Consider the following 12,779-nt stretch of genomic DNA (forward strand, 5'->3'; position numbering starts at 1 on the left):
AAGAGAAAGAAACAGAAGAACTATGACGGAGAATTTCCCTCAAATTAAATTCAGACCTTAAACCACAAATCCAGGAAGCTCAGCGAACACTAAGCAGGATAAATGCCAAAAAAGCTATGCCTAGGAGTATCACTGTTAAACTACAGAAAATCAAAGATAAAGAAAAAAAAATCCTGAAATAAGCAAGAAAGAAGTGGAAAGGAGGAGACAGAGGCTAGGATGAGGAAGGGGCAGAATAGAGAGAAGAGAAAAGAAAGAAGGGGCCATTGTGACTGAGAAGAGAGATGGCTACAGAAAGGGGGGCCATGGAGTAAGGAGATGAGAGAGAGGAAGACCAGGGGAAAGAGGGTTAAAAATACCCTACGGTAAAGAAGGCACGATGGCAAGGCCAAATCACATGGTTTTTTATACCATGTCTCCTTCATAGCTTCTGAATTTCAGGATTAATTTTTCTCTCTGCAGTACCTGGCATAGCTGTTGGCATAGTGTAGGTACCCAATAATCATCTGATGAATCAATAGATGTTAGTAGTTTGAGCTGGCCTCTGTTCTGTTCACACAGATAGAACACACCAGACTCCCTTCTTGTCTTAGAATGCTCTCCCTTGGAGAAGTGCTTGACTCACTTCTTCACCTCCCTCAAATCTCTGCTCGGTCTCACTTTCTCAGTAAGACTTACTCTGAGCAGCCTATTAGGCATTGCAGTCGTACCCAACCCCCCGGAATCCCCTTACCTTGCTGTCTATTCCCCTCATGGCATTAAATGTCCTTGACATATTATATGGTTTTGTTATTTGTTGTATTTATGGTTTATTGTCTATCTCCCTCTGCTAGAATATAATTTCCATAAAGACAGGGATCTTTGTTTCAGGGACTGATTTATCCCAGGCTCCTAGAACAGTGCCTGATTTGTTGCATAAATGAATCAATTTTATCAATATTCTATGTCCATGTTTTCTCTTGTTCTCTTTTATCCCACTCTTTTTCTTTTCCCTTCCATAATTGTTGACAGAGAGTGTGATTCCAAACCATTTACTTTATTCCTAACTTGTATTTCACTTCACTTTTCAAATTCATTTTCACTGCAGCCAAATCTTATGTGCATGGCCTGCTGTCCCCCTAGGGTCTTGTTGGTTGTACATATATTGTTCTTCCTGCCTGAAATAGCCAGAATTGATGTCTGAAGAACGCATCAGGGGTCTTTGGAACATTTAAGAGCTATAGGCCAGATAAATAATAGCTTGGATCAAATGTATTGAAAAGCTCTTCAGTATATTGATTATTTTATCTGGGTACTGGTCATTTTTTCTCTAGGGTAATAGTCAGACAATGCTTTTTAAAGCAACTTCCTGCCATCACAAATTCCTTTGTAGAACTGATTTTCCATGCAAGGGTAGAATTCAAGGCTAATATTACTTGGCTTGCACCTTACTCTTTTCCTTGCAACATTTAATAGATGAGCAGGCCCAGCAGTAGTGTGAGTTTATCAAAAGGTCTATAAATTATATTCAGATATTTTGGGGTCAGCAAAACCCAACGTGTGGTTTACTCAAGTGTTTTTACCCCTAATCCTTAAATCCATAGATATTTCAAAGTAAACTTCATTCATGTGTTTCCTATTCATTTGCCCATAGCGCTTCATAGTTGGGGGAGGGGTGGAGACAGGCAGAAAGGTATTGTCCTAGGAACTGGCTTCCTTCTTCACTACCACAGACAGATCATTCATTAGCCACAGACTTAACTCCTTGGCAGAAGTCCATCCCCATATCCTTTCCAGTTCCCTTTTAATTGAAGCTCCAACCTCAGCAAGCATCAGTGATGGCTGCCAAAGAAAGTGAAGTGGAAAAAAGCTGCATTTTCTATCACAGAGGCACAGAATTCCAGAATCTTAGACTTGGGAAGTGACTGTAAAGATCATCTGGTCCATACTGCATGTGATATTTAAATCACTTGAACAATATCCTGGCAGAGTCAGGCTCTGCTTGAGCATCTCTGGTGATGAAACTTTAACAGTGGACCAAGACCCTGGGGTCTTCAGCTTAGGAAAAACTCTCATAAGGTACTCAGTTCTTTTTAAGTACCGATCTGCCCAGTCCCTTCATCCATTATTCAATTCGAAACACCAGTCCTGCCTGTTCTCTTTATGTTCCCTTTCATGAGGATGTCACTGTCCCTCATGACTTCAGTCTGTGCCCTACATGGATTGTTCCCAAGTCTGTACTTCCTGGTCCAACTTCTCATTGGGAATGACACTCTGCATTTGACGTGAGGACCTTGAGAAAAACATATTAATATGTTACACCATATAAATATGTTGAAACAACCTCATGTAACCCCTCCTCTAAATCTTGTAATGCATCTTGCGTTGCCTTCCCAACAATGGCCAGATGAATCTAAAATTCCTCTTTCTACCACACCCACCACACTAGGTTGGCAAGCTGTGTCATCCGTACCTCCAAAGTAGCTGCCTATCTGCTCCAGCCTTCTCGCCTCCACCATCCTTCTTTCGATCAGGGCGTCATCATCAAATCACTGAACTGAGGCATCGGGCTCAGTTCATCTCTCTGCCTCCCCACTGTCTCCTCCCCACACCTCTCTCCATATTGTTAATTTTCTAGAAGAACTGAGGTTCTGCAGCCCCCTTTATACATTTCCTTCTCAGACATCACCTAGGAGTCAAGTGGTGCAGAGGCTCCCCGGCGTCCGAGTGGGTCTTCTGACTGCACGTAACACTTGTTCCTACACCTGCGGTTTCTGTCATCACGTTGTGTGATTACTGCTCACTCACTTGCTTACTCCTCCAATGAGCTACGAGGCCAAAAAGGACAGCAACTTTTAAATTTCATCCTTTCCTCCAAAATCGAGCATAAGCTCTGAAGTGAAGGGCACACTCAGTAACTAACGTTTATTGAGGTACACAAGCCCTTTATCACACTGTCTTCCCTGACCAGGCTTCCACGTGTCAACACTTGTTTTGACAATTTTATATGAGTTGGCAAGTGCTTCTTATGAGTCCTTGTTTGTTAGTGTTGTCCACGCTTCCGTTAACTTTTTTGGCAGTCTCACTGCTGTTGTTGTTGTGTGGTCCCTAAGTCATGTCCCACCATTTTGCAGCCCCATGGATTGTAACCTGCCAGGCTCCTCTGTCCATGGGATTTCCCAGGCAGGAACTGGAGTAGGTCGCCATTTCCTCTTCCAGGGGATCTTCCCGACCCAGGGATCAAACCTGCATCGGCAGGCGGGTTCTTTTCCACTGAGCCACCAGGGAAGCCCAGTTTCACTGTATACTCTACACTAAAACTTCCACATCATTCTTACCTGACTGCTCTGTGGTTAAGCTAAGATTTAAAGTTATTATTGTTAAATGCAGTGTGACTATAGGATAGGGGAGGCTACAGGGCTAAGAACTTGAGGATCATTGAACGGACATACTGGGAGTTAATAAAAATGATGGAATCTTTGTTCTGAGTTGCAGTACCTAAGTTTGTGCCATTGCATTGAAGCTGCCTTGGAGACAACACTGAGTAAAGTCAGTAACAATGCAATTGATTTGCCAGAGCAGTAAATTGTAGCCACATTGTAACTGTGCTTGGAGAGGATGGTTGATTTCCTAAGGTCAAGACAGGTATTTAAATGAAACTGCCATACCTGTGGCAGAACGAAAGAGCAGGCCTCAGTAACTGTTACTGAAAATGGTGTCCACTTGTCCAAGCTAACCACTGGTGAGTGGACTAGCTGGGGGTAGAATGCTGAGCTGCCCGACCCCATGGCACTTCCTGGCCCCAGAACCTCTCCCCGTGAAGCGTCAACAACAAGTTAAAGAGATGCCTTTCAACATCCATTGTCATTATAACTCACAAACATATTTCATCAAGACACTGGTAAACATATCTGGCATTTTAAATTATTTTCCTTTTCATCTGAGCAAGAGTGATTTTTTCCCCCATTGTTCTGCCATATCCATATTCAGAAAAGAAGCTTGTAATTAATGATCCAATTAAAGTATGTTTTAACCCAAGTGCAAAGATTAGCCCTGATTGCTGGAAATGTTTCCTTTTAATGCAAACTTTTTCATCCTTATCAAATACATTAATTCATGTGACCTGGTAATGGATCCAGTTATCTTCTATGCCCAAGTGCTGCTGTTCACATTGCCCCTATCTATATACGTGGGGTGAAAAGATGGATAAACATGCCTTTTATCAATCTTTATAAGTTCCTTTTATCAATTCCTTTTATCAACTCTTAATATTCATTGGAAGGACTGATGCTGAAGCTGAAGCTCCAATAGTTTTGCCACCTGATGTGAGATGGCTGGATGGCATCACTGACTCAAAATGTCTCTTGAAATGTCAGTGATTGATTCGGTGATGCCATCTAACCATCTCATCCTCTGTCACTCCCTTCTCCTCCTGCCCTCAGTCTTTCCCAGAATCAGGGTCTTTCCAATGAGTTGGCTCTTTGCATCAGGTGGCCAAAGTATTGGAGCTTCAGCTTAGCATCAGTCCTTCCAGTGAGTATTCAGAGTTGATTTCCTTTAGGATTGACTGGTTTGACCTTGCAGTAAAAGGGACTCTCAAGCGTCTTCTCCAATACCACAGTTTGAAAGCATCAGCTCTTCAGCACTCAGCCTTCTCTATGGTTCAACTCTCACATCCATACACAGCTACTGGAAAAAACACAGCTTTGACTATGCAGACCTTTGTCTGTAAAGTGTTGCTACAGTGTGGTGTACATCATTTAAGAGGCTAGTGAGAATAGAATTCTCTGCTCAACAGTCTGCCTATATTTCTCTGCTGAGTTCCACTAGTAGGGAATGTTTAACTTATTGTGGGAATTCATAAGATGGTAGCCATGGAAGGAAAGCGCCCCAGTGCCTACCACACAGTAGGCCAAACAAATGCAAGTCCTCTAAAATAGGATGGAGGATAAAGAAGGTGTGGTACATATATGTAATGGAATATTACTCGGCCATGAAGAGGAACAAAATTTGGTCATTTGTAGTGATGTGAATGAATCTAGAGCCTATCATACAGAGTGAAGTAAGTCGGAAAGATATTCTTTATTAATGCATATATATGGAATCTAGAAAAATGGTGAACCTGTTTTCAGGGCAAGAAAAGAGATGCAGAAGTAGAGAACAGACTTGTGGACATAGTGGGGGAAGGAAAGGGTGGGACAGATTGAGAGAGCAGCATTGACATATATACACTGCCATGTGTGAAATAGACGGCTGGTAGGAAGTTCCGTATAACACAGGGGGCTCAGCTTGCTGCTCTCTGATGACCTTGAGGGGAAGGATGGGGGGCGTGTAGAGGGAGTAGCCATTCCCTTCTCCAGGATATCTTCCTGATACAGGGATCGAACCTGGGTCTCCTGCATTGCAGGCAGATTCTTGATGGGTGAGCCACAAGGAAAGTCCGGCGGAATGGGAGGAAGGCTCAAAAGGGAGGGGACATATGTATACATTTAGCTGATTCACCTTGTTGTACAGCAGAAGCTAACATAACATTGTAAAGCAATTATACTCCAATTAAAAAATAAAATAGGATGGGATAAGATAAAATATTAAAATGAAAATATTCTTTAGCTAATGATTTTAATTCATTATCAAATACTAAGTAACAAGTTAGTGTCAAGCTCTATCTAAAGCTTCCAGGGAAAGTGCCTGGGTGGAAATCTTGTATTTATAGCAACACAGAATTTGTATATACTCCTAACCTAAAAAGTTAATGATATGTCTTAATAGCTCCTACAAAATGTAAAATATTTATCTTTGGACATAGACTTCAGGTCTTCTTTCTTTAAAGCATGTGCCCTCTGTTGCACTTCTTGAAAAGAACTTTGCTGAAACTCAGAATGTGACTGCTAATATTCACACATATGGCAAATATGAACTCATCAGACCACAGCTATTTTGCTGCATTCCACGGTGTCTCATTTATTTGTTTAATTTGCAGCTATAGCAACTAGATTCCACCACTTTAGGCTCTCACACAGAACTCCAGTCTGATCAGCTTGGTCAAAGTTTGGCACTCAGCACTGTACTCAATTGAAGACATATGCACAGACTCACTTACCACATTTTTTAACCCGGTTTTCACACTGGGTAATGTGTAATCTTTGCATAAAAATATGAAAAGCCACCGTCTGCACAGATAGTAGGCAATTAAAAGATGCTGCGACCTTCTTTTCTGTAACATTTCAAATCTTAAAGTTTTCTTGGCATGCTCTTCTGAAGCCCATCTGACTGTGAAGCAGGCTGCCTCTCCACAGAAGGCTCACTCCAGCAATGACTAATGGATTGACCTGGTGCCACGCTAGTGTAGCTCCACGCATGCTGCTCTGCACAAGACAAGCATTTGGAAATGACCTTGAAACGAAGTTTTGCCAAGTTAGTGAAATATGGGCCTCCAAGGAGTGCCCATTTCACCAGCCATTGCCAATGCAGTCTTCACCGCATTGTCAAAACCTGGCCTTTTCATTTGGTATTGGTTTACCATGAGTGTTTAAGGAATAATACTCCCTCTTGATTTTATTAGTTGCAGTTTGTAACAGGTTGGAAAAATTAGGTAATGTTGAGAATCAGCTTCCCATTATTGTTTCTCTTAGGTGTTTTTTTTTTCCCCCCTTTCAAACACTTGCTGAAGAAAAGGAGATGCTCAAAAGGTCCAACTGTAAGTGCGGAGATGGGAGCTTAAAATGGAGGGTAACCTGCAAACAAGGGTGAAGATGCAGGTGGTGGATAGAGAAAAGACAGTAGGAAGAAGTAACTGTGTGCTTGAAAACTGCCCAGTTGATAGGATTTCATTTCATTGGGATTTAGACTCCAGGCAGGGAGCGTTTCTCTGATCTCAGTACACATCCATATAGTAATCTGTTGTAGTTGTTTGAAAATGTTCCTTGATGCTGACATCAGTTGTTACTATATGGCTTGCATTTTACTGAATGATCTGTTTATCTTAGTGCCCAGTGTCTCTAGATGGCGCTTCTCATGCTGGTGCAGTTGGCTGACATTTCAGATCTGGATAATGAAGCTGTGCTTTCACCTTATTTGGAAGTCGGTGATCAAGCTGCTGTATTGGTACAACTTGGAAAGGTCCCCTTCAGCTTCTCCTCCTGTGACCTCACTTCAGCAAGGAACAGTTATGACAGTCAAAAGGCAGGGCAGTCAAGATGGGCTATTGGAAGGGCATTGGGAAGCAAGTCATTTCTCTTAATGCATTGTTAATTAATTCTCTTAATTCTTCATGACTTCTCTGAAGCTAGCTCTCAGACTTCTATGCAAAATCAGATTCTACACTTCTATGAAAAAAAAAGAAAAAAGAAGAAAAGACTATCAATTCAACTCCTTTAGAATGCTCTAAGGAAACTGTAAAAAACCTCTGGCCAGTCTCATTTTTAAAATGCTGCTAATCCTCACTAAGTAATCCTGGGAAACATACATCTATAAGATCAGGGCAACATACTGTCAACAGCAACTTCCCAGAACATTCCTTCTTACTTCATCTGGGATTTTTCAATAAGTAATTTGATATTTCTGCAAGTGTAAACTGGAATCACTAAAATGAAGGCATTTTTTCCTTATAAGCTCAAACCTTCCAGACTCATCATTTTGTACAGTTACATAAGTAAGCCATGCAACTGAGCTAAAAGTAAATTATAAAATATAACAGTTGCAACATATCCAACTAATGTTAAAACCAGAAATATATTTGCAAAACAGTTTTTGCATGATTTCAGTTTATATTGAAATCATGTTTGGTGATTTTTCATTAGATTTTGCTTAGTGTCATATGCTAAATTATTTGCTTGTGAATTTTTTTTTTCTCCCCAGTTGCCTGTATTTGGAAAGTTTGCTTGAAAAGTTCTGGCATAGGAAACTTAGAAAGATTCCATTATCTTATCCTGTTTTCTTTATCTGTCTGTATTTAGGATAGTTTGCTTTAAATTGCAGCTACTACACTTTTTTTTTTCACTTTTAAAAGTTTTAAAATAAAGAACATTATTTTCCAATAGCCCTAACCCCTATGCTGTCTCATATTAACATGACTGATTTTTAATGTGCTTCCTAAAACATCTCTCAACTTCTTACATAAAGTAGGGATGACAAAAATGAATAAAGGACTGAAGGAGGAATGATAAAAGGAGAGGGAAGTGCAGCAGGGAGCATCAAATGTAAGGAACACTGTGACTTCTGGCATGCAGCATCATAGATTGCAGACCACAGGGACAGAGAGCCAGAATTAAAAAGAGAAGGTCAAGGCCAAAGAGCCTTTGACCCCTAAGAAATCTTGTGTCCTTTTTGTCTTGCTGAATTCAGCACGTAGCTCTGCTGTTCTCCTCCTGATAATATTTTTCATTTATCTTTTCAGTAAACATTTTAGATCTGAGGAAGTAGGAGCTTATCATTATTCTATATAGTCAGACAATACCTTCACCTTTAAGCTATATTCACAATCTCACCATCCTATTTTTTTAGCATCAAATGAGATTACTTATGTGTATGTGAATAGAATATAATGCATTTTCTTATCAAAAATGTATTGATTTATTCTGCATTCTCTCATAGCTCCCTTCAGTTGAACAGGGGCATTTTCTCCAAAGGTAGGGACTTTCATAACCTTTATTCTAACGTGATGGCACTTTGTCCTCTTTGTGTTCATTGCACAAAGAAAAAAAATGAACACTTTGTGCTCATTGCAAAATTTCTCTCAAATATTTTTGGTGTACCTTCATGTATATTTATACTAGGATACACAGTGGAAAGAACTATGATCCTGTGTTGGTCAGGGTTCTTCAGAGACACAGAATCAATGGGATGTATGTATGTAATAAGGAGGACTTCTCTGTAGCTCAGTGGTAAAGAATCCACCTACAATGCAGGAGACGTAGGTTCAATCTCTGGGTTGGAAGGACCCCCTGGAGAAGGAAATGGCAACCCATTCCAGTATTCTTACCTGGAAAATCCTATGGACAGATGAGCCTGGTGGGCTACAATCCATGGGGTCGCAAAAGAGTCGGACACAACTTGGCAACTAAAATAACAACAATGTAATAAGGAATTGGCTCACATAACTTTGGAGGGTGAGGAGTCCCAAGATCTGAGGTCACCAAGCTGGAAACCCAGGAGAGCCAGTCATTTATTAATAATTTCAGTCCAAATCCAGAGGCCTGAGAATCCGAAAAGCAGATGGTGTAGGTTCTAGTCCAAGTCTGAGTCCAAAGGCAGGAGAAGACCAAGGTCCCAGCCAGAAGACAGGTGGGCAGAGGCACAGATTTCCCCCTATTCAGCCTTTGATTCTGTGTATGTGCGCATGCTCAGTTGCACCCACCTCTTTGCGACCCCACGGACTGCAGCCTGCCAGGCCGTTTGGGCCTTCAGTGGATTTGGATGAGGCCCACCCCCACTGGGGAGGGCAATCTGCTTTACTCAGCCTTCTGGTGTTAATTTCATCCAGAAATATCCTCTAGACACAGACGAATGTTTAACTAAATACCTGAACACCCCATGATCCAGTCAAGTTGACCCATAATTAACCATTACAGATCCCCACTGAGAATTCCTCTTCCCCTTTAGAAACTGCTCCATGTATAGAGGTCTGAATAATGCTTCCTTCTTTCCATGTCATCAAAATTGCATTAAAGTTGGTCAACCAGGTTGGCTCAGATCTCAGGCTCAGAGACCAACCAGTCATTGCTGATTGATTCAGTCTGCAGTGGGACGCGTGCACCATCTGTAATTTTTTTTTTTTTTTGATGCACCTCACATGGTTCTGGGAGAAGACAATGGCACCCCATTCCAGTACTCTTGCCTGGAAAATCCCATGGACAGAGGAGCCTGGGTAGGCTGAAGTCCATGGGGTCGCGAAGAGTCAGACATGACTGAGCAACTTCACTTTCACTTTTCACTTTCACGCATTGGACAAGAAAATGGCAACCCACTCCAGTGTTCTTGCCTGGAGAATCCCAGGGACGGGGAAGCCTGGTGGGCTGCCGTCTATGGGGTCGCACAGAGTCGGACACGACTGAAGCGACTTAGCAGCAGCGACAGCACATGGTTCTGAGGTACAGCCAAGTTTGAGAACCCTTGAATCCATGGGTCTCTAGGCTTTTGGGGGGCTTGATGAAAGTGGTTGATGGAAGAACATGAAGCCAAACATCACCACATCACCGTGATGATGACTGGAGCTAAGCTGAGTAGAGGGTATGGCAAAGAGACAAACCTGGGTAAACATGCATAACTGAATCAACTTAACCATTATGGATTGGTCACAAGGTGCCTCGGTTGGCACCACCCCAAGACTCTAAGAAAAATGAACCAATATTAATGTTACTTAAAAGATTAAAAGCATAATACATGTCAATTATCATTAATCCTTGAAAATATTTATGGAGTTAAATGGTCTGTAACTAATTAGAGATGGCAGTTAACGGGGGATATTAGTTTCCTTTGAATTTTATGAAACAAAATATAAATCTTTTATATAACTCTATTTCCTACAAAATGGATTTTTACTTGTCAGTGGGATTTTTTTTTAAGTTTTATTTTATTCTCTTGGATTTCACTCCTTTTCCATAAATCCTACAAGGAGAATTACAATGAGGTGAGTCACGCTGTCTTGACACTTTTTTTGGAGCTTCTGCCAATGCAGCTTGGAATATGGGAATTTTTGTAGAGATGTGTTTGGGAAACATGGAAAGAGAAAGGAAGGGATGGAGGGAGGGAGGAGAAAAGGAAGGAAAGGTACAAATTACTTTAGATTATGTTTTTTTAACTTCATGGCATTATACAGGTGAAACTTTCATTGTGTCTATCAGACCACCTGAAGTACAATTGGGTTTGGGTTTCAGAAGTTTATTCATGAGCTAGTCATTTGGAACTGGGAACATATTTTCACATGAAGATTTTGTTCTATAAGTAGTAATTCATTTTTGTAGCTAGCTCATAAACTCTCCTCGTTCTGTTTGAAAACTGATTGTGCACTCCCAGTAATAAATAGACAGCTGTACTGTTGGAAACGTGTACAGCTACAGAACTTAAAAGCAATGAAATCAATTGCCTTCGCTTTTCACTTGAATGTTGATTGATGCTAGAGGGAAAACAGGTTTAGCTGGAGCAGCAGGAGCATGTTCAGAACATTTAACATGGATATTTGAGAGTCACAGACAAAGGAGCAGAAATCATTCTCTCTTGATGGTCTCTGCAGCCACGCATACGCCACCAAAAACCAACACGTTTAGACCTTATTAGTAAGTTCTCACTAAAAATGCCTTCTTTCCTTCCTGCAGCAAATATTGAAAGTGAAAGTCGCTCAGTCGTGTCCGACTCTTTGTGACCCAATGGACCATACAGTCCATGGAATTCTCCAGGCCAGAATACTGGAGTGGGTAGCCTTTCCCTTCTCCAGGGGATCTTCCCAACCTGGGGATCGAACCCAGGTCTCCCACATTGCAGGTGGATTCTTTACCAGCTGAGCCACAAAGGAAGCCCAAGAATACTAGAGTGGGTAGCCTATCCCTTCGCCAGGGGATATTCCTGACCCAGGAATATATCTGGGGTCTCCTGCATTGCAGATGGATTCTTTACCAACTAAGCTATCAGAAAGGGAAAAGTGAAGTCACTCAGTCATGTCCGACTCTTTGCGACCCCATGGACTGTAGCATACCAGGCTCCTCAGCCCATGGGATTTTCCAGGCACAAGTACTGAAGTGGGTTGCCATCTCCTTCTCCAGGAGATCTTTCTGACCCAGGGATTGAACCCAGGTATCCTTCATTGCAGGCAGACACTTTACCGTTTAAGCCACCGGGGAAGTTAAGCTATCAGGGAAGCAGCAGATACTAGTGGACCACATACTGGTGTGTGCTTAAATACTTACCACTGGTACCAGAAGAAGAAACCGCAAGTACCTCTTTTATTGTGGAGCTTGTAATCTATTAGGAGAGACAAATAATTTTTCAAACAGATGACTTTTGATTCACCTGTTTTTATGAAGAATTATATATGAGCTTTGAAGTCTGTACATATTTATAAGGAATGATGACTCATATAGGGTATACCTGTATAGGGGGCGGGGGACAGAAATCTTTGTCATATACTTGCCATGGACTAGCCACTTACTGACACTGTCTCATCTAGAGTGACCCTGAAGGGCAGGGATCATTATCACCATCTCTGAGATTCACAGAAGCTAATGTGTCAAAGAGGGTAGGACACGCTGCAGCTGAGCCTGGATGCAAACCAAGGGTGTCTGACTGCAGGCGCTTTATGTCAGTCTCGGCTGCCTGTTCTGCAAAATGACTCTGGAGATGTTTCCTATTGTTCAACTCAGTATTTTTTATATAGGTATCCATGCAATAATCTCCCTCCTAGAATTTAATAGTGGAAACAGTGCTGTCTGTCCTGGTGTTTTTCATTAATGTGAGCCATTTCCGCTTTTCTGATGCCACACTTTGTCTTCTCACGCCATAGCCAGCTCACCTGTGGCTTCCAGGATGGTTTTCTCTCTTTTCCTACTGTATTTTTGTCTCATTCTTTATTGCGTGTGGATTTCCACTACCCTGAGTGTTTCATTGCAAGCTGCCTTGTCCTTTTGAGAAACACAAAAAAAGAAATTGTTATGACTTCTGGAATTCCTCAGTGCCTTTTTTTTTTTTTTTTTGGTATCCTCTACATGACTTGGAATAGGGCCTTGCACTTAGGAGTGAGAAATAAGCATTGATTCATTGTTAACTGATCATAGCAATTCCTAAGGACAGCTCTGGCTATTTTAAAGAGA

General features: G+C 41.5%; 1 protein-coding gene across 8 annotated transcripts in view; it reads left to right on the top strand.

The window, feature by feature from the left end:
- Nucleotides 1-12,779, top strand: part of AIG1 (androgen induced 1) — a 270,184-nt gene that overhangs the window by 121,670 nt on the left and 135,735 nt on the right. The window contains exon 4 of one of the 8 annotated variants that reach the window (XM_055535807.1): nt 6,966-7,962. The exons of the other annotated variants lie outside the window; for them this stretch is intronic. Coding sequence (XP_055391782.1) covers nt 6,966-7,013 — 48 coding nt within the window. The 3' untranslated portion in view covers nt 7,014-7,962. Of the gene's footprint in view, nt 1-6,965; nt 7,963-12,779 lie in introns of those variants that run through there. 8 annotated transcript variants of the gene reach the window in all.

This window comes from Bubalus kerabau, chromosome 9 (assembly GCF_029407905.1).
Source record: "Bubalus kerabau isolate K-KA32 ecotype Philippines breed swamp buffalo chromosome 9, PCC_UOA_SB_1v2, whole genome shotgun sequence".
Classification (NCBI taxonomy): Eukaryota; Metazoa; Chordata; class Mammalia; order Artiodactyla; family Bovidae; genus Bubalus; species Bubalus kerabau.